Here is a 26992-nt window from a genome sequence, read left to right on the forward strand (position 1 = left end):
CTCCTCTCTGTCTGCCAAGAAGGTCTAGGCTTCATAGGAGCACTGATTTTCCACTCACCAACCCGTCCTGGTTTAAGCCTGCCCTCTTGGGCTTGGATAGCAGTTCTATCCTTATTGGTCTTTATTAGTGTTATTCCTTCCTCTCTGTCCCTCTAATCTAACTTATTATCCATGGAATCTTAAGTGTAATCTTTAAAAATCATAATGATGCCACCCCTTTGCCCAACATCCTCTACAGACTTCCCACTGGTTCCCTGCATTGGATAAAGGCTGCTCCCCTTTATCACAGGCCCCTGCCACATTGGCTTCTGTCCACCGCCTCCAGGGCCTCCCTGCTCCGAGATGTTCTCCCCTGGCTCGTGGCCCACACTTTCATCAGGGCTGGCTTCTCCACCCACAGCCCTGGAGGGAGTTCTTCACCCTCCCCGTCCCAAAGACCCCTCCCTTCCCATTCTGCTCTCCTCTGTCACTGAGCACTGTTTTCATTAAAAATTTTTTTTAATATTTATTTATTTGGCTGCACCAGGTCTTAGTTGCGGCATGTGGGATCTTTAGTTGCGGCATGTGGGCTCTTAGCTGGAGCATGTGGGATCTAGTTCCCTGACCAGGGATTGAACCCAGGCCCCCTGCATTGGGAGCGCAGAACCTTAGCCACCAGACCACCAGGGAAGTCCCTGTTTTCTTCTTAATAGGGATCACACTCCCATAATCACACATCTGTTGGCTTATGTATTCAATCTCCCTTCTATAGATTATATACCCTCTCAGGGCAGGGGCTGGGCTGTTTTATTCACCAATATGTACCCCGTGCCTCACAAATACCCTAGTATATAATAGATGCTCAATGCACATTTTCCGAAGAAGGAAGAAAGAGGGCAAGGAGAGAGGCAGGGAGAAAAAAGGAGAAGGGAAATAGGAAAGAAGGAAGGAAGGAACTGTACGACAGTAAATGCTGTTAGGAACAGAGGACTTTGTAGAGTGATGAGGTTAATAGTCAACCACGCATAATGGAGTAAGACAGTATCATCGTCTTATCTGTAATCAATGTTTGATCAGAATTTGAAATTGTCTCTAAGGGTATCTATAACTAACTCCTTAGTCTGATCATTTCTCCTAGTTACTGGATTTTCATTAACTATAATACTTATCTTCTTGAAAATTTTGTTCATTTATTCATTCAGCAAATATGTATTGAGGACCTACTAGACACCAAGACGTAGTACAAGATAGAGTCATTAAGACACCAGGATCTACATCAGATTCTGTGGGTTCGAATCAGGAGCCGCGTGACCTGAGTAGCTATCTCTCTGTGACCTTGGTTTCCTCTCTCCAAAGGGAAAAACTATTAGATCTGCCTTATTGTGCTGTGAGGATGAAGAGAAGTGTTAGCTGCTGAGGATAGAGTGGTTGGAAGGGCAGACCCTGCCCCTGCTCTCTGAGTCCACAGCCTATGAAGGGAGAGAGACTTTAAACACATCACTGTACAAACAGCTGGTTTATTCTCACCAGGACAAGTGCTTTGACAATGACGATGTACCATGAGGTGCATCTTGAGGGTCCTAATCTGGTCTGGGAGGGGTGCTGGTCAGACAGGGCTTCCCTGAGGAAGTGACGCATAAACTGAGACTTGAGGGTTGAGAAAAAGGTTCCCAGGTGAAAGGAGAAGCGTGGAATTGGGGGAGCAAACACCCTGCATTTGGAAGGAGCAGGGTGGTTCCTGGGACAACCGTGTTTTACCAATTATAAGATGTATTTTTTTAAATTAAAAATTTCTGAAATCAGGACCTGTCTTACAAATGATGACATCTTAGATTCAATGAAATACAGAATTAAAACGAAAACAAGAACAGAAAAGCCCAGAGAGGTTGGAGAGCAGAAAGTAAGACGAGAAGAGGTGTGTGTGGGGCATGCAAGACCACATAGGTCTTGAGAAGGATGTTGACCTTTATCCCAAGAGCAAAGGAGAGTCATGGAAAGGTTTTAAGCAGGGGAGTGACATGAATATATGAGTTTATGAAAAGGCTCACCCAGCCTTTTGTGAGCATTATGAATTGGAGTGAGGGATGGTACATGCACGGAGACTGTCTGGGGCTCCCGCAATGGTACAGACAAGAGATGGCGGTAGTTGGACCAGGGCTGTGTGCGTGGAAGCAGAGAGAAGGTGGACTCAACGATATTTAGTGGGTCGAATCAACATGATCTGATGATAAAGTCATTATGGGGAACAGAGGGAAGAGATTTCAGGAATGACTGGAGGTCTCTGGCTTGGGTACCTTGCTGGAGAACATTTCTGCTTCCCAAGATAGGGAACTTGGAGGAGGAACTGAGTGGGGAGAAGGTCAGCAGAGCAGACTACCCTATCCTTCCTGAAACTCTCACTCTACCCCCTTGGCTTCAAGGAAGCCACTTCTGGTTCACCTCCTACCACTCTGATGTTCACTCTGGAGCTCTCCTCTGTTCCCGTGGCTTGCATCCCTTTATGCCTTGGAGCCCCTAACTTATGTTCATTCTAGAATTCTCCTCTGAGCTTTAGAACCATATAAGCAGCTGACTACTCTCACTGGATGCCACACAAGCCCTCACACTAACCGTGTCCAAAACTGAACACATAACCTTCTCCCCAATCTTGTTGCTTCTACCCACTGAACACAGATCTGGATGCATTACTCTAAAATCTGACTTTTGTGCTATTCTGAAACGTTTAGTTGGAACCAAAGTATAAAACAGCGATCCGAGTTGAATCACAGTAGTCGTTAATCTTGGTGGAGAAGCATCCTCACTAAAGGAACAAGACCCCCTTTCCCCAGGCCCTCTCTGTCACAGTGCCCTGAGTCATTTGCTTCCCAGCACTTCTCACTTTCCAGAAGTTTCTCGTTTGCTTCCATCTTCCATGCTCATTGTCTGTGTCAGCCCCACTAGTCACGCGAACAAGGCTTCTCTGACTGCATCAGTCCCGTGGTGCAGCACTTACAGTGATGCCCAGCTTGGAGACAGCACAATCCTGACTTTCCAAGGGTGTTTCCAAACTGTGTGTGAGCTGTTGACACTGAGTCTGGGCAACTCTCTGGAATGAGAGTATACAGAGCTGCCAGAGTGACAGGCGTTTTTGTATTAATCTGTATCTCTTCCATGTGAATACCTTGACGGCAGAGATATTTTCCCTTCCTTATTTAGCATACAGTACATGCTCAAAACTTTTTTGTTTTAACATCTTTATTGAAGTGGAATTGCTTTACAATGGTGTGTTAGTTTTGCAAAGTGAATCAGCTATACGTATACATATATCCCCATATCTCCTCCCTCTTGCGTCTCCCTCCCACCCTCCCTATCCCACCCCTCTAGGTGGTCACAAAGCACCGACATGGTCAAAACTTTTGAAAAATTTATCGTGTGACATGAACACGGACAAAATGCGAAGTGGGAAAGCAGGATTGCTCAACTTTGAATTTCCAAAATGTTTTCCTGCCCCTTGAAATATTTCCCAGATTTGAAGGTAGATTTTCCTAAACCGAGAGCTCTTCCCCAGTGATAAATTTGGCATTTCATGAGCTCTTCTGACTCTTTAAGATACTGCATCAATGAGTGAACAGAAGCAGGAATCTGGTTTGAATGAGCCACACCTGACAAATCCTTACAGCTCTTCTTGAGGTAGATGAAAGCAGATTTCCTTTTAGGCGAACCTGGGATGGGAAGGTTTCTTACTGCCCCACAATTATTTAGCCAGGTAGTGACAGCTCCAGAGCAATGCTTTGAAAATTGTAATGTGCGTCCAAAGCACCGGGATCTTGTTAAAATGCAGGTTCTCATTCAGTGGGTCTGTGGTGGGCCTGAGAACCTGCATTTCTCACCAGCTCCCAGGTGGTATGGGTGCTGCTAGTCTGGGGACCACACTTTAAGTGGCAAGGCCCTAGACTGGAATATTTCCCCACATGCCAGACTGGACACAGATGTTCCTGGACTTATTCCAAGGGTTGTTGAAAAACTGAGCCTTTCAGGTTTTGAGAATTTAAAAAAAATAGATATGATTAAAAATAGAGAATTTTAATAGATTAAAATTAATAAAAATAGACAGTTTCTTATCCCCATGCTATAGATCAAGTAGCTGAAGCCCACGGAGGTTAAATGATTTGGCCCAGATCACAGGGCTGGTAGGTGGCAAAATATTGTAAATTCAGTTCTCTTCATTCCAAGCCCAATGCTCTGTCTCCTTTATCACATCTGTTCTCACACTTTTGCGTATTCCTTCCTCCCTCCCTCCTTTCTTCCTTCCCTTTCCTTCCTTCCACGGGGGCTTACAGAGCACCTTTTCGGGGCATTTGCCTTTGCGCAAAGCACTGCAGCTGTCTTGGATGTCTGTTCCCGTTCCCGCCAGCCCGGATTGTACCCTGTCTTTAACACAGTTGAAAAGCAACTTACTCTGTCACACTTTCATGTACTGTGCTGTCCCCAAACCCCATTCTGAGTGGGGAAGCTACAGCTACTCAGGAAGAAAACTGATATTCAGGCTAATTTAGTACTATCAAAGAAGATCCATTAACGTCCTGTCATTTAGATCCATTTAAGTCATCTGACTCAAAAACAGACTTACAGAAGGTAGTTTTTATCGAGAACCCTAGCCATCCTTTTCAAACTCAGGTGGAATGAGTCATCCTCATGGTCTCAGCTGGTGGCAGCCCCTGGCATTTCTCTACCTGCTTCAGAACACCATATTCCAGTTCTAGCAAAGGAACTCCACTGAGGCTGTGCACCATCCATTTCACAGGGAGAAGAAGAATTTGGAAAAATTAGGGATGCTCTGAAAGTGCCTGGCAGCTCTTTGTGCCCGTCTAATTCTAATGAAAGATGAGTGTGTTCAAAGCAGGGGGTGCCAGCACCTGTAGCCGTTTGCTGTGTTGCTATTTTAAGATAGGATTGGTAGTATTAAAAAACTCCCCAGAGATACCTGCAGGTTGAAAATGTATTATTTGAACCATCTTCTGAGCGCTCAGGACACCTGAATCCACATCGGAGTTATCTATAGCAATGCATTCTGTTTCTCAACATTTTGGAAACCTGCACACACACAGAATGTGAGCTCATGGCAAGGACAGTCATCTGGTTCAGCTACAGACTGGTCCTAAGACATCTGCAGACCTCACTCTGCTGCCTGGGGTTCCTCTGAAGGAACACAACACACACTAATTATGACCTTGAACACTCTCATCCTCAGGGGCACTAGGGCGACTCTGCTTAAAGGAATGCTTTGGGAAATTGCTCGGTAACATTAAGAATATTTTTATAATTAAACAATCCTCTTCTCTATATCTATTTTCTATATCTGCATTCTTTTCTTTGGTTTTCTTCAAGACGGCAGGCGAGGGCTGCCTCTGTTACCAGAAAGACTATCAGCTGTTTATACTCAGAGATCATATTCAGAGAAGTGTTGGTAAAATGATGTCTTTCCAACTGAAATCATTTCTCCTTGAAAGAGCTCCAAGAACTTTATTGTATCTTTTATCTCTCATAGCCCTCTAGAGAATGTGGTAATATCCTGTCCTCATTGTACCGGTGAAAAACTGTGAGTTAATATGACAGGGATGCATCGCTTCATACAGAGCAATAAACCGGTTTGCAAATAAATGAAGCGGAACCTCCAGCTGCAGCTGCCAGTTTCCACCGTGGCCTTTCCTGGTCTTTCCTTCCATTCCTTCCTCCTCGTCTCCAAGTTCCTGGCCTGATTTGTCTTCTGGCAGCTGAGCTCTGTTCTCAGATAATCTTATCTGCTCCCTTTCTCCATCCTAATGGACTCTCCATGTTGGCTGATATTCCAGTTCTGTAGAGCTGTTCCCAGGTATCTGGGTGAATGCTGTACACTTCAAAGAAAGGATCTTGAAGTGTTATTAAATTCTTTGCTGGTCATTATAGATGAAGATACGATTGTACAACAGGTAATTATTAGAACACTTTTTTTTCCTGAATGAAGTTCTGCTATTTTCTTTTCTGATTTCATCACCGTGCCTAAAATAAAGTTTTAATACATAATAGATGATTTTGTTAACCACTGGCTTCGTCGATGCCAATAGAAGAAATGCTTCTCTGAGAACTTGAATATTAACAGTTCTGGATATATGTTCGTATCCTTTGGTTTCTTACCAAGTTGTAGGTATTTCTTGTACAGTATAGCATAGTGTTTAAGAATGTGGGTTATAGAGTCATATTTGGGTTCAGATTCTAGTTCCACAACTAACTGTGGAAACTTGAGCAAATGAATTAACTTTTCCAAGGCTCAGTTTCCTGATCTGCAAAACAGAATTAACAATATTCACCTCAGTGGAGAAGAGGGAACCTTCCTACACTGTTGGTGGAGCCACTATGGCTATACCATAAACAGTATGGAGGTTCCTTAAAAAACTAAAAATAGAGTTACCACATGATCCAGCAGTCCCACTTCTGTGCATATATCTGGAGAAAACTCTAATTTGAAAAGATACATGCACCCCAGCCCAGTGTTCAAAGAAGCACTATTTACAATAGCTAAGACCTGAAGCAACCTAAATGTCCATCAACAGATGAATGGATAAAGAAGATGTGGTACATATACACAATGGAATACTACTCAGCCATAAAAAAGAATGAAATAACGTAATTTGCAGCAACATGAATGGACCTAGAGATTATCATACTAAGTGAAGTAAGTCAGACAGAGACAGACAATATATGGTATCACTTACATGTGGAATGTAAAATATGATACAAATGGATTTATTTACAAAACAGTAACAGACTCACAGACATAGAAAACAAACTTATGGTTACCAAAGGGGAAAGGACTGGGGGTTGGGATAAATTAGGAGGCTGGGATTAACGTATACACACTACTATATATAAAATAGATAACCAACAAGGACCTACTGTATAGCACAGGAAGCTAAGCTCAATATTTTGTAGTAACCTATAAGGGAAAAGAATCTGAAAAAGAATATATATATATGTACTGAATCACTGTGCTGTACACCTGAAACTAACACAACATTGCAAATCAACCAATACTCACCTCAGAAAATTATTGTGAGGTTTAAATAAAGATAATGCAGGCTAAATAATTAGTGCAGAACCTGGCATGAAATAAATACTCAATAGATGGTGTGGTTGTTATTGTTGATGGCCACGATGAGATGATGACAGTAATTATAATAACCAGCCTTGGGGATGGGAAACTCTCCTGGAGGTGATACTTCTAAAAATATCCAATTAAAGTGTGTGTTGAAATCTTCCTTTCCAAAACATTCTGAAACTGATTTCAGATGTGACAAGCAAGATTTGCTGAGTGCCAACTGGAATTTTTCTGCACACTGGAAAACCCTTGGTGGCTCCAGGTCGGATGGGAGCTACTCTGCAGCAGGAAACTGTGACCTGCGGACACGTAGCAAGAAGTTTCTTTAAATAAACTAAAACGCTTTGCAGTGACACAGGAAAGTCGTTATTAAGTAGCACCTGGCAGCTCTGAATTCAATATTTAGAAGCTTACGGAAACAAAAATATTTTTAAAAGGTAAATCTTTTTGACTCATGAAATCTAAGTGTATTGGGCATACACAGACTTCAGGAAAGGCTTTCCAGGTCTGGCTAAATTTTGTCATTTTTAGTATTGTTATGCTTTTCTAGAAGGAGGTAAAGACAAATGCTGAGATAGAGAGGAACTTAGACTATCCGAGCAAATTAGCTTAAAGTCTGAATTGTAGAACTCTGAAAAATGACGTCTAATTATTTTCAAGAACTAATGGGTGATTTAACCCAGTCTCCTAGACGTCATGAAATCTTGGGGTTAAAAATAGCCCTTTGTCTGAGATCATTTTACAGCTGAAAAATGTGGGATCATAGAAGCCAAGTGAGGTGTTCCATAGAGCCCTAGTTAGTGACAGCAAGTTAGTGACAGGGGTGATGAGAAGAGGCATTGAACTCCCAGTCTAGTTCTCTTTCGTCAGCTCAGCTCTCCAAGGACCCTTACAATGAACAGCAAAAAACATCTGTAGTGGTCACACAAAGTTAATATTAATTTTGCTATATGTTCAGAAAGGACTTATTTCTTTCACTTCAAGTAGGTTAAATTTCTTCCTAAAGTCTTTTCATATTATTTATTCATTTAGAGGTAAAATAATGGTATGTGTTCACTCTCATCTAAAGGATAACAAATGAATGGAATCTAGACTGATGAAGTTTCTTTCTGTTTAGAATTCAAGCAACGACAGCGATACTCAGAAAGCAGCTCTCATGCCACCTCGGGCTCTGTGTGTGTCAATGTGAGGATTAAGTGAGTTTACACATGGAAAGTAACTCAGCACCGTGAATACTGGCAATGACAGATCGTAATGTTGTTGCTGTGGTCCTTTGGGATGACTATGAATTTCTAAATGAGGATTAGTATATTACTCTGGCTCAGCTGCAAGTGTGATGGAGGGAATGAGGTCTTAAATAACATGGCTGTCCAACGGAAATATAATGTGAGCCGTACATGGAATTTTATGTTGTCTTGTAGCCACGTTACAGAAGTAAAGAGAAACACGTGAAATTAATTTTAATATGTTTTAACCCAATGTGTACAAAATTATCATTTCAATATAATTTTAAAAGTATTAGTGAGATATTTTACATTCTTTTTTTTCCATACTGTCTTTGAAATCCCATGTATACATTATCCTTACAGTCCATCTCAACTCAGACCGGCCCAGTTTCAAGTCCTCAGTGGCCACATGTGGTTAGGGCTCTGTGTTGGACACAGCTGCTCTAGTCCTATGTACACGTGAGCCCAATTTCATCCTTTCTGAAAGTGCCTTTTCTCCTGGCTCTGTCCTCCTTGCTATAAGATCAGTACCCATCATGGTTAAATAGAAATACGTTATACATTTAAATTTGAGTTATACCGCGCGTAGGCAAGACCTGAGTTGAATGTTTGGCTCACTCTAAAAATAGTTCACTTAAACACCAATAGAATATTTCTTTTTCTTGGACTGGCTTCTTTATATTTCAGTAAGTTGTGGCTAACTATACTGTCAAAGTAGAGGGAGGTTTACTTTTTATTTCTTTACTTTGATAGGGAAAAGCTTTGCTGACGTGAAAAACACTTAGGTTTACCTTTTGTTAAAGTGCTTTGTTGATTTATGATTCGTGATTTATTTACTAGTTCAGTAAATATTGTTTCGTGTTGCCTGAAAGTATGAGTCTAATACTGAAGAGTTTGGTAGCTGGACAGAAGAATACACGTGTTACAGCTGTAACTTACGACTCCTTATCAAGGACATTATCAAAGGCATCATAGTAGAAGGAAACCCCACATTGCTTTACACGGTGGAAAGCAACAACAAATAGATGTGCTGAAAGCTACATAAATAATTGTTAATCAGATGGGGACTTCTGTGTGACTTCTGAAAATTATAGGATATAAAGTAAAATAATCAGGTTAGCTTTCGTGTGGAATAGTCACATCACTTATTTTGAAATTCTAAAATATGAGTCTGGATCCATTCTCAAATCTTAGTCGCATTTAGTGTCAGGTTACCTGACACATCAAGCAGGACACACAATTTTCTCTTGTAAGTTTAATCATGAAGCTATGGGAACTTGGAGTTGAATTCACGCTTTGTGACCCGATGTGTAAATGAACTACATATTCCAGGCCCTAACTTTCTTATTGGCAAATGCAGAAGAATAACAAGGGCTAGAAATGTGGGAGCACATAACAAGCTGACACTGGGCTAGACACCTTACTTGCTGTAACTCATCTAATTCTCATCACCCCCATGTCCCAGGTTGTGGGCACTATGCTATTTCCATTCTACACATGAGGGGGTTCAATTTGCCCAAGCTCACAAAGCCAGCAGTGGAGCCATCATTCAAGCCCAGGCAGGAGCTCCTGAGGGAACTGCCTTGATAATTGAACGTACAGGGGAGAAATAGAGGTTAAACAAAATTACTTAGAGGCATCTTTAAAAATATCTTTAAAAAAGCCCCCACCCTTTCTGTTTAGAAGTTCTTATACAGGTTCACTAAGGTATTAGGCAGTTCTGCACTATTCCACAAAACTAAGCCCATCACTAACTTTAAGAAATAAAACCAGAAGTATGGAATACTTCCTGATGAAGTGATGAGGTTGGTCCCTGGAAGAGAAATGGGGAGGACCTGAGTTGAATGAGGGTTTGACTAAATTGCCTCTGAGGTTCCTTAAAGCCCTGGCCTTCAGTGACTCTAGGTGAATGTCTGGGGTTGAAGGGCGGAGCTCCTGTGCCCTTATTTGGGGTCCACAAAGCCCAAGCCAGGCCATGGCAGTTCATTAGTAAGAATATGTGGTGACAGCTGTTGAGATAAGGTAGCTGAGTGAAGTTCTGCAAATAAGCCTCTGACTGAGAACAGAACTCTTAGTTCAACTGCAAGTCTGTGCAGAATGGACTAGCTCATGGTGCACATTTTCCGTCTTTATCTTGTTCTTTTTGGAATTTAATTGCCTTTGGGATCAGTAAGAATTATACCATGGCTATAGATGTTTGATGACATGCAGTGGAGAAAGTTCCAAATTTTGGAGAGGAAAAGGGGAAGGTAGAAAGAAGAAAGGTAGAGAGAATGGGGGCGGGGGGGGGAGAGAGAGAGAGAGAGAGAGAGAGAGAGAGAGAGAGAGAGAGAGAGAGGAGATATAATAGCAGGAAAACAAAATGTGGCTATGAAGGCAAGAATGAAGCCTTTGTGAGGGTAGTCTGCTATAGCACTGAGATGATGACGGCTGAGATAGCTCAAATAACTCCCCTGCTTGCCCTTGGAGTTAAGCTGACTTTCAGTGTTGGAAAGAGGACCCAAGGGAAAAGTCTGAAATGTTTATTTTAGCAGAAGTGTTAATCTTCTTGGGAGAAGGCAAATCCACCGAATGGAGGGATTACCACTGAGCGTGATCTGGGCAACAAAGTCGCAAGGCAAGTGGTCCTCCAGTTAATGCACAATTCCTGAGCTCTCTGTTTACAAGTGGTGGAGACATTTCTATCAGTGAGCAGTGGATCGGTCTTCCCAGAGAGTACTGTGACTCAGCTACATGGACTGAGGGCAAGATTTAAGAAAGGTGTTTCTCTTGGCTTTATTTATACTAGATTTTGAAAACAGCAACATATGCTTTCTGTTTTTCCAGTGAATTTCAAACACTTCATAATGAGTGTGTTCCTTATATCAAATGTTCATTGTGTGACCAGGTAAACGGAATCATGTCATGCTGGGAGTAAAGAGGCTATGGTCTCCTTCTAAACAGGAAGAAAGCAAACAAAGGGAAAAAATGTTGTGTTTGGTCCCTCATGGTCGGTGCCTCAGAACTGTTCAATTGTTACTCACCACTCACCCAAGACAAACAGTTTATTGGCTGAGATAACAAAACTAGCATTCTGTGTCCCTGCTGTCAGTATGGGTATTAAAAAAATCCCAAATAGATCCAAATCTGATGCCAAGTGGAGGGAAGAGTCACCTGAATAAGGACTGTGAATGATGTCACTGGGTGAATGATAGCTTTTTCCTTCCTTCCTTTCCTTCTAGAGCTAATGCCTCCCCTCCCCCAAATGCCCTGTTCTCAGGGTGCCTATCACAGTAATCCCATACCTATCTGTGCGTTTATGACTGGGTAACTGAAGCAATATTTCCACTAAAGAATGAGGGGTTCTGAACATTTTCTCACAGTCCCTGGCATATAGCAGAAGACATTCACAAGCATTTCTTACCATGAGTGAGTGGAAATAACTGATTGTTGATCGAAAGTTCAATATCTGAGAATTTGTTGATTTTTTTTTTTCCCATAGTGGCTCCCAAAATAGGGGAAGGGAAAGTTTGGAAACAAATCCATTACTCGTGAAAATCACAGACAATAATTTGGATGGATAACAAATTTCTAGATCCAAAAGGACAGAGATACAGTGGTAATATGAACCAGATTAAAAAAGATGAAATACTCAACCACACACTTTCAAGATGGGGGAGTAACGACTTAACAGCAGCATGTGTAAATATAGCTAATATTTCCCTCGGCTTTATTACGTGAGTGCCAGAAAGGTTAAGGCAATTCTAGGTGCATTTTCTATGCTTCAATAGAAGCATACAAAAAAAGAAGAAGAGAGGAAGCAATAATTTCATTCCATTTTGGGGTGACGTCCTGAGGGCAACCAGCTGATGAAGAGATGCGGGAGAGTGGTAATTTTAGAAACCTTGGCTCAAGAGGAGTTTGGTTAGTTTTAGTGTGGGCAGAGAGAGGGCTGGAGAGCACTAGAGAAATACTTAAAGGGCTGTTATGTGGACCAGATGGATTACACATACTCTGGTGGCTCCAGCAGACGAAACCAGAAGCAGTATAGAGAAATTGCAAAAAGACAGGCTTTAGTTCAGTGTAAGAAAGAACTTTCTAGCAGAGCTCCTCCTCTACGAGCATGGAGGAGTAGATTTCTTAAGTCAGATATATTCAACAAGAGGCTGCGTGGCCCCTGACTGAGTATGTCCTAGTGGGTCGCCAAGGTCCCTTCTAACTCTGTGGCTGTGATTCTCTTGCCATGTTGTAAAACAAAGCCAACTGGCATGAAAGTAGAGGAATACACTTCAGTAATAAAGGACCGGCCTTGAATATCCTTCATCTTCACCAGGGCCTGAAGGGCAAAGCAGTTAGGCAGCTGTCCAAGGTGCTGCATGGAGTGGCCTGTGTGGGCAGTTCTACTTCTCTGTTTTTGTTTGTTTTCATGCCTTCTGGGTTTTCAGCTTTTCTTCTTCTTATATAAATCAATTACCACCCCCCCACACACGTGTATGCGTGCACACACACACACCAGGCCTTATTTAAAAGCAAAGACAGAAATATGTAGGCAATGTGTAAAAGAGCTGAACTACACTACTGCCTGGGGCTTCTCTGCCCTGTCCCAGAAGCAAACGAGTCCATTTCATTTTCAAAGGTTAGACTTGGTACCTAAAGTTGGACTGTTTGATGGGATTGACATTCAGAGCAGCTAAAAATCTCTGCAGTGTTAGGTAGACCCAGGAACATTGTGAGGGTGATATACCTGTCCTGTTCTCTGTTCTCTATTTGTGCAGCCTTTCCTATGTTACTTGATTTTTTTTGTCCCTTAGTTTTTCCCACTCCCCAGATGGAAGCAATAATAGCAACACTCCTTAGGGGTATGAAAATGAAGTAACTTCATGCATGTAAAGAAGTTACAACTATACCAGGTGCACAGACAGCAAATATTAGTGTTATTATATACTGTGTTTGGGATCCTCAGATTTGATAATTGGCTAGAGGGACTCACAGGACCCGGAAATGTAGTTACACTCACAGTTAAGGTTTCTTATAGCACAAGGATACAGATTAGAATCAGCAAAGGAAAAAGGTGCACTGGGTGGAGTTCAGGTACACTGGACCACTTGCAAGCTTCCAGTTTTCCTCCCGTGCAGTCACACAGAGAGAGCTCAATTCTCTCAGCAATGACGAGTGACAATACATGCACAGTGTCACCACCCACCCACCCATGCCTTGATGCCCAGGGTTTTGGGTTTTATTGGGGTGGGGGGGTGTCCGTCACATAGGCATGCAGAGCATGTGTGACTGACCTTAGCCACTCGGTCTTCAACTCCTCCACCTTCCCCAACAAGAAGTCCAACTGACAGGGTGTGATCCAAAGCTCAGGCATACAGAAAGAGGCATTCACCATAAATCACATTGTTTGCATAAACCATTGAGGCGTGGCCCAAAGTCTAGGCATACAAAGACACTTTATCAGTCAGGATACTCCCAGGGTTCAGAAGAACCAGTCAAGGGACAGTCCTGAAGACTTCTGGAATGTGGAGGGTTTGGGCAACTCAGGCCTACTGAGTTAACCATTTACTGCACATATATGTAAATCTTGCTTATTTGAGCAACCCAATTCAACCATTTTCTAAATGTTTTGAATGGCTTTTTTTTTTTTTTGGTATGTGAACGTTTATTGAATGTCTACTGTGTGCATAGCTCTTATAATCTTCTCTCCATAAAGCTAGAAAATAATTTCAGTTTCAATCATGTTATAAACACAGGAAATTGTTATTACTCTAGTATAAAAGGACACACCAGAAACTAAGATCAATGCCATTGTTGCAATAATGGCGATAACAGAGTGCCCCATAAATTGTGACTACAAGTACATGTCAAGTGCTTTAGGTATAGTATTAGTTTTAGTCTTTCTCAACAACGCTGGAAGGTAGGTAACAGCTCTGCTTTACAGGTGAGGCAATAAAGGTCCAGGGCTCGAAGAACTCCCCCAAGACTCCTCAGTCAGTAAGGAGTCAAGAATACACTGACCATCTGATTCCAAATCTCATGGTCTTAACATCATACATGATAGTTTCCTATGACCTTGAGAAACAAAGGCTCTCAAAAATACTTTGAAACATTAAAAATCCAACAAAATTTATGAGACTCTATACATCTCAAGATCCACAGGATGTTTAGACAAGGGGGCAGAGTTGCGGCTAGAACACGTGTTCGTTTTACCAAAAGAAGAGATTCCTGCAGAGAAGATTCCAAGATGCCTCGCTCCCTCAAAATGTGGTGTAGAAGACACAAAAGCAAGGAAAACAGAGATACAAAAGCGGGGAGAAGTTATATAGCTATTTTGAGTGTCCTGGTTAATAAGGGGGACATAAAGTCTGAATGCCTTACAAGATTCCAAAATGGCTGACACCATGACTTATTTGTAATCATATATTTTTCCTTCTCCGGTTATTAGATCTCAGTCTGTGGTAGAAGCTGGGACCCTGAAACATGAGGACAAGGGAGAGAATGAGAACACTCAGCCACTCCTGGCTCTGGACTGAACCCTGAGCCACCCTGGGCTCCGAACATCGCCAGCCCTCAGTGGTAGCAGCCACCAGGAAGCACATGTGCAACTGACCCCGCAATGCGTGCGTTCGGCTCGACACAAGGGCCTCCTCTCCTGCCACCCAGTAATGACTGTCACCAGCCATTGGTCTAAGTAGCCAAAGTTGAACAAAGACTTGAGAGATGCTTTTTTTTTTTCAATGAGGGAATTGGAGGATGAAGCAAGGCAGTTATGGAAACAAGATTCCCCCCATCCCACATTTATAGTATTAAGTGAATTGAAGAGAGAAAAACTAAACCTGATGCACACACTTCATTAGGATAAGGATCTTTCTGAGGCTTTGCTGAGACTCTGTCCAGTTTTTGCAATTTAAGATTAAGTGCATTTCCAAGTAGATACATAAGAATTAAACTGTGCAGACACAATTGTCAAGTTTAATGTAGTGCAAAGCCCCAAGACAATAGTATCTCCAGTGATTTCCATTCCTATATTGAAATACTTTCTTTGACCTCATCACCAGCATCAAATTTCAAATTGTTCAGCCTAAGAGCACGTTCTCCTAGGTCTGGCTATTTGCAGAGCTTGTTGTTTTTTTTTTTTGATATCCTGCAAAAATGATTTTGATATCACATCTTTGATCAGGCCACCAGCTGGTTATCATGAGCTAATTTTAAACAAAGACACAAACTTAAAGATCTCTATTTCATCTCAGCAATGTGGCTTCCCACAGGGGGTGTGTGTCTCTAGAGGGTGGGGGGGTCTCATTGAAAATATATGTCACTGATTAATGAATCCATTCAAGTTGCCTCACTTGGGTCACTACAGAAAAGAAAAGTGCTACAAAAGCATCACACTGCTCCCCACGTCCCCTTACCTCCTCTTGCAACCAGTTAAAGGTGTGGAGAAAGGGCCTGGCTGTTGCTGAGAGGGTAGGTATCAATCATGGAGGAAGACCCTTAAGGATGGTGAAATATGAAAGAACTGAAAATAAGAAAAGACCAGGAATGCAGGATGAAATGCCAAAGATCACTTTATTTCTTTGTTTATTATCCTTAGAAATGGAGTCCCCAGCTATCCATTCAAAGGAAATCAGATAAAAAAATAAGCAGATTATCATAAGATATGATATCCTTATTTGTGCCATGTTTCCCAAAACCAGGTGTATGTTCTTAGCTATCTCTTATTCTCCCAGCCATCTGCATGACATGGGCCTTCATTAGCATGACCAGTTGGTGCTCAATGTCAAACAAAAAATATTTTAGTTGATAATGAGCAGTAAAATATGATTTTACACGTTAAGTACTTGGGAGGGTTAATTTGTTGGCTAAAAATTTCAAAGGAAAGAGGTGATTCAACTGGCCATAATCACCCTCAATAGATACTAATCTTAATCATGTATTACGTCTCTTTCTCAATGGATCTAGTGTTTTAATTTTTTTCTACTGGTAGAAAATAATAACAGAAGTGATTTTTGTATTCCACCCTTGAAATAAAATTGAAAGAGAATTTAAAATATTTCTCAACCAACTGCATCACAGTATAAATAAAACCAATTCATTTTGTGTAGACATTTCAAATAACAAAAAAATAACACTGAAATAATTCTACCAATGCAATGACTGAAACACTTTTCTTATATACCACAACACAGGGAAGAAAGATGAAGAATTAAAGCAAATTGGAAAACCCATTTTATTACTTGAGTTTATAAAATAGTTGTGGGATCCAGTATTTCAAATGCTACTGGAGTCTATTATGGCCAACATTTTGCAGCAGTAATAGCTCTGGCTTTCCAATCGGCAGTATTTAGAATCCTGTAGTGACCCGATTTTAAATACCATACTATAATTACTAAGTTAAGAGCTAGTTTTGACTCTATTCCATGATTTCATTAAACGAATCAGAGATGATGGTTCAACAGTGACAACTTACACAATGCACATACACATACAATACACATACAATACAATACACATACAAGAACCAAATTCAGTAAGTGACATGAATGTTACCACACGAACCCTAGATTGCATTGTTCTTTGTCAGTCATTACTTCTGTTCAATAAATACTGAAGGACACAAAATGCTTTTTTATTTTTCAAGAGTTTGCTTTTTCTTCTGGATTTCGGTAATTAATTTTGACATTTTTCCTTACATGCGTCTTCATCTATTTTAGTGAGATTTTTCAACATTGGCAAAACAGAAGGAAAGAGGACAAATATTTTACAAACTCTTTGACTGGAAGCTGAAGTCCTTAAAGACAAGCAAAGGGGGTTCATTTCAATATTAAAGAATGTTTTCTAAATAAGATAAAGGAAGCATCTTTCTTTGTCCTTGAATGGAAAAGAAAGCACAAGTGTTTTTTCTACCTGCGAATGAAATCTGGTAACCTATGTGTCATTTCTCCAGCATTTTTGTTCATAATGGCTTAAAATTCAGTGCATGAATATCATTACATTCTTATAGCTAACATTTCTAGTTAGCTTTGATTTAAAAAACACAAAATTTAATGCATCAATATTCCACTAAATTAATGACGTGGTCATCTTCGGAACGAGTAGGCAACTGTTCTTTCAATGCAGTAGGAAATTTTAAAGCTGAACTATCAATAATGATTGCCATCTCAAAGTGAAGCTCAAATGGCAGAAGTTTCTCAAGCCAGGGAGATGTCAGAGTCTTCCAAACAATTTCAAAGAGGAAAGCGATTTTTACATCCTACACGCAGGACAGAGATCATGGCATATTCTTGGTCTTCCACTCTGCCATCCTTCATAGTTTTACAAAATTTTGATGGGAATCCTTTCAACGACCTCATCACTCACAAGGATCCCCAACAGAAAACACTCTGGATTCCAGCCCTGTTTCATAGACGCAAAGTGACCAGGAGCCAGGTGTCCTAGCAGCCCCCTATCTACCTGATCCCAAGAGAAAATTTTCACTTGGAGAAATTTTACTTTTTGTTTTCTAATGCCTAGTGCTTGACATCAAAAAAATTTACATGCGTCATTGTTATAACTCATTACAAAATGACTCCAAGTCATTCTTCAGTGTAAAAAGTTCCTCTTAGAAAGAAATACCATTTTGACAGTATCTCCACCATTCACACAGCGAGGAGAGAAATTAAGACATGAGCTCTCAATGGTGACAAAAAAGCAAAGAGACTCAATGGGTAGGGAGCAGTACGGTTCATGAAGACATTGGCCTAATTATGTCTTTCTCCTTTGTATTAGGAAAATAGAATCGTTTTTTCATATGAGTGCCTTTTACTAAAAATAATTAAAAGAGGGACGTCTGAGTTCACCAGGAAAGTTACGATTAAGCAGAACTAAAGCGTTTATACAGCTTGCCATTAAACTCAACAAAAAAGTAGCGGTGTGTGATGACAAAATCATCCTGCTACCCTAGAAAAATATAATTGCATAGAAAAATTACAAACTAAAGCAACCCATTTACAGTTTCTACATATACTCTCATTTACACTGATTTTGCCTATTCTAAGTGGAAAAAATATCTTTGGCCGGCAAGGTAGAAGCTATCATGGGTTCACCTGGAATACAGGCATCAGATGGGGGCTGTCATGGATGAAATACCGTGGGTATTTTCTAAAAGAAATTGCAGCGAGGCATATATTCCCTTTAGCGTCATCCGACCCTCGGAGGAGGTTTAGAATTTTTCAGGCTGCAAATCCAGGGAATTAAGGGCTGTGGTGTTTGAACGTCTATGCCCACATCCAAGGTGACTGAACCAGAGAGGCAGCCTCTCTCCAGCGTGTCCTGAGCCTGCACAAAATGCTAAATCGCAGGAAGGCTGCGTCTCTGATGGGGTGTCAGCTCGGGGTGCCACACATCCACGATGAAGATCAGCCGGAAAGACGTGGCATCCTGCCACACCTCATGCTCAAAGGAGTCATCAAAGATGAGCACCTTGCCTTCTTCCCATGTCCTGGAACAGAAAAGCATGGAAGCCTGTGATTCAGATGCCTGAGGATCAATCCACGTCTGTGTTCAGGAAGGCTCTCTCATGATAACCTTTGCAATAGGACCAGGTAAGTGAAACACAGGATGTGTTCTTTCCTCGGTGATTAAGAAAGAATTTCAGGATTCTTACCATGAACATCAGCTTTCATGCTCAGCACTGAAGGTATACAAAAGGCAGGAGACAGGTGATAAGGGTAAACTTATTCTTGGTACAAACCTAGGCAAGGCTTGTTTAGTCGGGCGAGCACTCAAAAGTGTGCCCTAGTGGCTCATTCCCAAGGTGACCTCCCAGTCAATGGCTCCATGGTATCCTCCCTGGCATTTTGGAGATTGGTGTGGAAGTACAGACAGTGACTGGGTCTCAGGCACTTTGATGTCCCATAGGCATGGTGTCTGTGCATCTCCAAATGATTCTCTTTTCAACCCATTCCATTTGTTAAAGTTCCATTTTATGGAAGGGCAGATTGTTTATACTCCTAACGTTATACGCTGTGCAAGTGGGTTATCCATGGAATATTTTAAATGAATGCTGCAAAACATCCTTTAGGGCTGACAGCACTACTTCACAAGATATCTGTAGAGGAGCTAAGATCTAAATATGGTTAGTCTAAATAAGACAGTCGAGAGAGTAAAATGCAGGGTGCAATCATACAATGACTTTCAAACCCAAGGAAAGTTTATTATTTTTGCTAATGTCTTCTTCTTTTTCGAATAGGTATTAATTGTCAATATGGTAAATGCTAAGTTATGTTTCTGAAATGAAATTTTTACTAGGAAATTTTTTCTAGATATCAAAATTCCTCTCAAGTATTTAAAATCTTACTTCCTGGATTAGCAAATAATTAAAATTATAGGAGGAAAACGCTAGCTTGATTTCAACCTATTGCATTATCATAAAGAAGTTTTCCTTAGGGAAATGATTTGTCTTTTTATGTTCATTACCTGGTGATTAATCAATATTAAATTAGATAATGTTACACACGGCAAGCTTTCTCAACCTTGGCAATACTGACATTTTTGCCAGGTAATTCTTTGTTTTGGCGGCGGGTGGGGGCTGTCCTGTGCTCTGTGAGACGTTTAGCAGCACTTCTGGTCTCCGCTAGATACTAGTAGCACGCCCTTACAAACTGTGGCAATCAAAAATGTCTCCTGGGCTTCCCTGGTGGCGCAGTGGTTAGGAATCCGCCTGCCAATGCAGGGGACACGGGTTCCAGCCCTGGTCCGGGAAGATCTCACATGCCGCGGAGCAACTAAGCCTGTGCGCCACAACTACTGAGCCTGTGTGCCACAACTACTGAGCCTGTGCTCTAGAGCCCACAAGCTACAACTACTGAGCCCACAAGCCACAACTACTGAGCCCACGAGCCACAACTACTGAGCCCGCGTGCCACAACTACTGAAGCCTGCGCACCGAGAGCCTGTGCTCCACAACAAGAGAAGCCACTGCAATGAGAAGCCCACACACCTCAACGAAGAGTAGCCCCTGCTTGCCACAACTAGAGAAAGCCCGCGCACAGCAACGAAGACCCAATGCAGCCAAAAAAAAAAAAAAAAAAGTCTCCAGTCATTGCCAAATGTCCTGAGTTGGAAGGCAGTGAAGTGGGAGACAAATTTGTCCCAGACATATTAATGAATCTGACACTAAAATTTCCAAATAATTTAAAGTAACAAATATCTGCAAGTTAAAAGCTCCTTGAAGTTGGGAACCAATCCCCTGTTCTGTTACCCATTCTCTCCCCAGCCCCACCTCCTGCGCTGCCTCACACACCTGCCCTGATGTCTTTGTTTTAACTGAAGCATAGTTGATTCACAATGTTGTGAGTTTATTGTTTATTTTTTGGCCACGCCACACAGCCTGTGGGACCTTAGCTCCCTGACCAGGGATGGGGCCCACAACCCCATTAGTGGAAGCACACAGTCCTAACCACTGGACCGCAGGGGAGGTCCCACCTACCCTAAAGTCTTGCACTCAGTAAATGAGTTGCTTGGCTCTTTGATCCAATTCCTCTGAAGCGTCAGGGTCTACTGGAGTCCCATCCAAGTGTAACGAAGGACATAAATACATAGACTCAGGGGCAAATGACTGACTATGTATTCATTACCATGCAAAGCCAAATTTGAAAAGAAAAGCAAAGTTAAGAAAAGAAAAAAATGACAGGAGAAAAAAAGCAAAATGATCCCTAGCTTATACAGTTTGGTGGTCATTTCCTCAGTCTTGTTATCGGTGGGACTAAGCAATGTCAGTGACAAGCCTACAATACAGGCAGAAGACAAGGGGGGAAGGGCATGCAAAAGAAAACAACAGTACATCCATGTTCACAGCAGCATTCCTCACGGTAGCCAAAAGGTGGAAGCAACACCAGTGTCCACTGACAGATGAATGGATAAACAAATGTGGTCTATACATACAATGGAATATTCCTCAGCCTTAGAAGGAAATTCTGACAACGCTACAACATGGATGAACCTTTAGGCCATTATGCTAAGTGAAATTAGCCACTCATGCAAGGACAAATACTGTATGATTCCACTTATATGCAGCACCTAGAGTAGTCAAATTCATAGAGAGTTCAAAATTACTTTGGCATCACTCCCTATGAGTAATCTGCCTCTATTGGAGAAGACTGAAAACTTCCCAGGGGGTGCAATATCAAAACTCCTTGAGAGAATCTGTGACATAACGCTTGGTGCGGCAATGACAAGTGATTCTCAATGTTTTCTGAGTGGTAGAGAGTCTAGAACCTACTTAAAGCACTGGAAGTAATTAAGACAACTAAATTGAACATTCTAAGTTTGCACAAAATGACATTTTTCACTAGATTACGGTAAGTATAAGAAAGCCAAAGATTTAGGAATGCAGGATGTGAGAAAAACCTTAAGCGTTCCATTCATTAACTTAAATTCCTTATAAATTGGGAAAAGCTTTTAGCGCTGGTTCATTCATGGCATACCAGTGCCTGTAAAGGTGGAACTTAAGTTAGCACTGGGTTGTGGCTTTGCAGATATTTTGGGTCAAATATGGACTAGTGTAAACCACTGATTAAACGATTTTTTAAACATGAAATCTGGGAGGTATTCCAAGGGGCTGGATTCCATTAGGGCCATAAAATTCTATTAGATTTATACTTGCCTTTCTATTTTCTTTCAGACACTTTCCCAGAAAACAGTAAAGATACTCAATTACTTACTGTAGATTCTTAAATGTAGATACCTTCTGAATAGGTAAAAAACGATGTCTTTCAATCACTTATGAGAGCTAGAATGACTAAAAGTGCAGCCCTAATTGGGAAGGACAATAAAACCCCATCCAAGTGACATGCAGACTAAAGTGACTTGAGTTCAACAAGAGATGTGTCACCTGTCTGGGAAAGGATGAAGGTTTTCCAGAACAAAAAGAGACAGAGCTCAAAGATGTCAAAGGTCTTACACCTCTTCTGAGTGAAAAACAAAGACACTCATTGCAATGCAAAGAAAATAGTTTTCAGGCTACTCGCTTTGAGAGCAAATCTCCACCACATACATTTAAGTTATGCTCAAATTATGACAAGAAAAGGACCCTCTGGAGAAAAGATTTTCAGAGCAGCCTTGGAAAGAAGTCTTCCTGGAGACGCTCACCCAGCCTTCCTCTGAGGGTCCAGAAAGGCAGGATAGCAGTGGGGAGCTGCACCCCATCCCCAGATGGCTACCTCAGCTTAATTTTAGCATTTCTTACTGTTAGGAGAAGAACGTCTCTCCCTGGTTTGTCAAAAGATAGAAGAATATCTGGTCACAAGATAAAGCCTAATAACTATAATTTTGTCATAGAATTACCATCACCATTAATAATGCTAAATAATGATGCTACGCGCTTATAGAGTTTTCCACCTAAAAACTTTATAGATTATATCTCAGTGATCTTTGCTAAAAGGTTCTGAGGTAGACAAGTGACGCTGTTCTAATTTTTCAGCAAAGGAATCACATGGAAGCCAGTTCGGATGCCTGCGGTGACACCGTGATTCTGTGAAGGAAGCAGAAAGGCACTAGGGCTTGCTGCATTACAGCTGAACCTCTAGCTCAAGATCATGGTTCTAGGAAACATTCTCAGCGCCTATAGCTGCTCTGAGGTGGCCTGGAAGGAATTTAAACAGGCTGACTGGAGTACAGAAAAGGGTCAAAGGGCTCAGGAATCAGGCTACTTTAACACAGCTCTTATCAATTCTGATCCACTGAAATCCCTCAGTTTCTGACTGCACTGGAAATCCTGGCACATCCTGGAATTGAAATTAAAACTGCATTATTGCCACTTCCTCTTTTTTCTCTCCTCCTAATACAGAAATACACATGCACATATCTTCTTTGTCTGTCTATCTATCATCTATCTATCTATCTATCATCTATCTATCTATCAGGATAAAGCACTTTTCTGGAAGCTAGGACACCTGTGTTCTTGTTCTGACCACTGCTAACTAGCCATGTGGCTGTGATAAGCATGTCACCTGTGGGCCTCAGTTTCCCCATTTGTGCAATGATGGAGGAGGACAGGAGGGCCTCCAAGGCTTCTTTCAGCTCGGAAATTCTCTTAATTCTCTGAGCCAAGCTGTTGGCTGGGACTTTAGTCTTCATATTGCACTTTACAGGATGCATTTCACAAACTGTCATCTGAGAAATGGGTATGGTATTTGCTATTTTGTTGGATGTCAAAATAGTAATTTCAATAAAAGATGGCTAAATTACAAAGAAGCTCTTTTCCTAACAGGTTCTGTATACATGCACCCTAGTATCTCTCTCCACCCCTCCTGGGGGGGCTCGTTCCAGCCAGGCTGCTGCAGGGATTCTCTCCCCTCCAAGTGGGCCTGGGGCTTCAGCTCTGCTGTGCAGCCCCTGCGCTGCCTCTGTAACAGCTTTTGACTTCCCCCTCGTGGTCCTCGGTTACCCAGTAGCAGAGGGCTCTGTAACATCGCGAAGAAAGCCAAAAGGGGAGGACAAAGAAAGGGAAGAGGGAGAGGAAACCTCCCGAGGCCACAGAGCTGGGATGCCTCTGGCCCCTCTCCAGGGTGGCGGCACCACAAGGGGAAATGGAGGGGGTGGCCATCCGCTGTGCCCTGCTGTGCCCCCTGCCTCAGCACCCCTCCCAGCCCCAGGTCTATCAAATCATAGCCCCCCTCTGTATCTGATCCATTCCTTCACCAGCCCTGGCCCTGCACACCCTCGACTTCCCGTTTCCCCCTCCTTCCTGTCTCCTTAGAGCACCCACCCTCATCCCCGCCAGAGTGCGCGCTGCAGGTTCCAAGGACCACCTCCGACAGTACAGGAGTGCTTGGTCTCACTCCCTGGGAGGTTAAGGGGCAGAAGTCCCCATTTCTGCAGCAATCAGAGACGAGCACAATAAAAGCTCAAAAATACTGAGCATAGTTACCACATCACACTCTGTAAATACAGTTCTGAATGTATTTATACGGATCACTTTAATTCTCAAAACTACACCAAGACATACTTTTATTCTTCCCATTTTACAGATGAGGAAATTGAGGCTTAGTGAGGCCATGCAAGTTGTCTAAAGTTACACTTCGTAAGAGGGGAAGCCAGGATTTGAACCCAGGTCATGAGACTTTGGTGCTCTTAATTTACTTTCATGAAGATACAGGATGTTAAAATCTGAAGTGAAAACTCCAGATCTGTTTTCCCATAGAAACATTATTATAAAGAATAGATACATGTATATGTATAACTGAATCACTTTGCTGTACACCTGAAACTAATACAACATTGTTAACCAACTATTCTCCAATATAAAATAAAAAGTTAAAAAAAACCAATAGTCACTGGTGCTAGAGCCCTATTAACAGAGACCATGAGTTAGGAGGTTTTTAGGGACTGGCCCAGAAACCTCCGCATCATTTATTATTGCCATAGCAAAATGGATCTGAACTTTCCAAATTCTCAACCATCAGTTCAATGAACAAATGTTTGGACAAAATCTGTTTTCAATGTGGGAAGTGCTGTTTCCCTGTCGAGACATAGATATTCATCTGTGTGTATGGATAGCCATAGACACCCCATGCTAACCAGGACAGGGGTAAAGAAACTTTACTGGTGTTTTTAATTCTCCAAATTGCTTAAGTAAATGAAGAAAGAGCGTGAAACGTTACTATTTAACAACAAACCTTGAGGGAAGCATCCCATCCAGTTAAAAGTGACATTTTTGGTCCTACAGTCCCAGATGGGCAGGCTTGAATGGTGGATAAGGTAATGTGGAAAGGTCACATTACAATTTGAATGGAAGATGGGTATATTTTGTGAAACAGAAGATCTATGACTTCAGCGAAACGACTAAAAAAACCAAAAAACACCCCCCCTCCCCCAAAAAGGAAGAAGAGACAAAAATATTTGGTTCCAAATGATTTGGTAATTCACAGCTTCTATAACATGATGAGAGAAAATTTGAACTATCTTCTTGGACCCTTTATGAAAACATAACAAATAACGTCTATGAACAATTCACGGTGGATTAAAAAAAACGTTCTCTCTTTGACTGTTAATATTTTAGCACGCCTTCCACACAATCTTCCTAATAGGAAACTTGAAAGAGTAATGAAAAAATATATTATAGAATACTTGACGTGTGTGGGAAAAGGTCATTATTTCCACAACCATATAAAGAGGAATTAAATGACTTACTGCCAATTCATTTCTTCAGTCTGTTGCTGACACTCATGCCAACACATGCTTTTCTGGCTACATATAGGTCCTGTGCAACGTTTCAGGTCACCGATTCACAAGCAATGAGGCTGGGTCTCCAGGAGAGCTGCACGGTCACCCTTCTTTCCCTTGGTATGGTTCCAGCATGTACCAGAAGCCCTCGTGGAGACTCAGAAGAAAGGATTTGTCTCTGGGATCACCCAAAGCTCACACACCTTGGCCACTCTGTGAGGATTACAATTATTTCCACTTGTCAGCGGTGGCCTGTTTATCCACTGACTCAAGTTCATTCAGCTCTGACTCAAGATCGCTAATGAGCTCATTTTACTGACTGCAAAGCACGGCCTGTCGAGGGGGACACGAACAAACCCTCAGAGATGGAGACTCCCCAGCAGCCTTCTCTACTTGTCACCCTGATGTCTGGAAACAAAAACCAGTGTTCAAAGTGGTCACCTTATAAGTATAGCAGGATTCTAATCTTGTGAACAAAACTCAAAAAGCCCCCAAACCTATATGTAAGTGGGTCTATGGCAATGAGGCTAGAAGCACAAACCTTCAAGTCAAACTGTCTGGCATGGAACCTTGGTTCCAACACTGTAGTGGGCTGAATGGTGGCCCTCACCCCCAGAAGTATGTCTCCCTGGAAGCTGTGGATATAACCTGATTTGGAAAAAGGGGTCTTTGCACTTGTAATTAAGTTAAAGGGCTTGAGATCATTCTGGGTTAGGTTGGGCCCCAAATCCAGTAAGTGCCTTTAATTATTTATTTGCTCATTTTTTTGGCCATGCCCCCAGCATGTAGGATCTTAGTTCCCCGACCAGGGATGGAACCCGTGTCCCCAGCATTGGAAGTGCAGAGTCTCAACCACTGGACCGCCAGGAAGGTCCTCAGTAAGCGCCTTTGGAAAAGAAGACAAGGGCAGAAGACGGAGGGAGAAGGTGACATGATGACAGGGGCAGAGATGGCAGTGATGCGCCTACGAGCCAGGACGCAGCAAGGAGAGCCCGCGGCCACCGGAAGCCAGGAGAGAGTCAGGGGACAGGGATTCCCCCTCAGAGCCTCCAGAAGGAACCAACCCTGACCATACCTTGATTTTGGACTTCTGGCCTCCAAACTGGCGAGAGAATAAATTTCTGTTGTTTTAAGTCATCCAGATTGTGTTAATTTGTTATGGCAGCCCTAGGACCCTGACACAAATATCGACACTTGTTGAGTGACCTCGGGGAAGTTACTCAGCCTATTTATACCTCAGTCTCCTCAGCTGAAAAGTAGAGATTTGAATACTCCCCGTTACGTGGCGTTGTTGTGAAGGCACGCAGAGGGCTTCGAACTGTGCTTGACACATAGTAAGCACAATGCCATATTATCACTATGAGCTTTCTCATCATGAATATACACTATATAGGCCCCGAGAAGCGTCTGAGCAATATCTCTGAGTACCGAAATCAAAAATAATATTTACTTTCTTTATCGTGCTTCTCTGTGTTTCACAAATTATGTA

The 26992-nt window shown here is 41.9% G+C and overlaps 2 protein-coding genes across 10 annotated transcripts in view; one reads left to right on the forward strand and one right to left on the reverse strand.

Moving 5' to 3' along the window:
- The window catches only part of CLVS1 (clavesin 1), a 226541-nt gene extending 210820 nt beyond the window's left edge, over positions 1–15721 (forward strand). Inside the window, exon 9 of the mRNA XM_032609816.1 lies at positions 14744–15721. Coding sequence (XP_032465707.1) covers positions 14744–14831 — 88 coding nt within the window. The 3' untranslated portion in view covers positions 14832–15721. The remainder of the gene's footprint in view (positions 1–14743) is intronic.
- ASPH (aspartate beta-hydroxylase) overlaps positions 1–26992 on the reverse strand; it is a 267950-nt gene that overhangs the window by 39745 nt on the left and 201213 nt on the right. For 3 of the 9 annotated variants that reach the window (XM_032609811.1, XM_032609809.1, XM_032609810.1), the window contains one exon: positions 15849–18778. The exons of 4 other annotated variants lie outside the window; for them this stretch is intronic. In XM_032609811.1, coding sequence (XP_032465702.1) covers positions 18628–18778 — 151 coding nt within the window. In that variant the 3' untranslated portion in view covers positions 15849–18627. Of the gene's footprint in view, positions 1–6988; positions 7393–15848; positions 18779–25470; positions 25717–26992 lie in introns of those variants that run through there. 2 more of the 9 variants (XR_004346434.1, XM_032609812.1) reach the window with 2 other exon arrangements.

The sequence above is a fragment of the Phocoena sinus genome, chromosome 17 (genome assembly GCF_008692025.1).
Source record: "Phocoena sinus isolate mPhoSin1 chromosome 17, mPhoSin1.pri, whole genome shotgun sequence".
NCBI lineage: Eukaryota > Metazoa > Chordata > Mammalia > Artiodactyla > Phocoenidae > Phocoena > Phocoena sinus.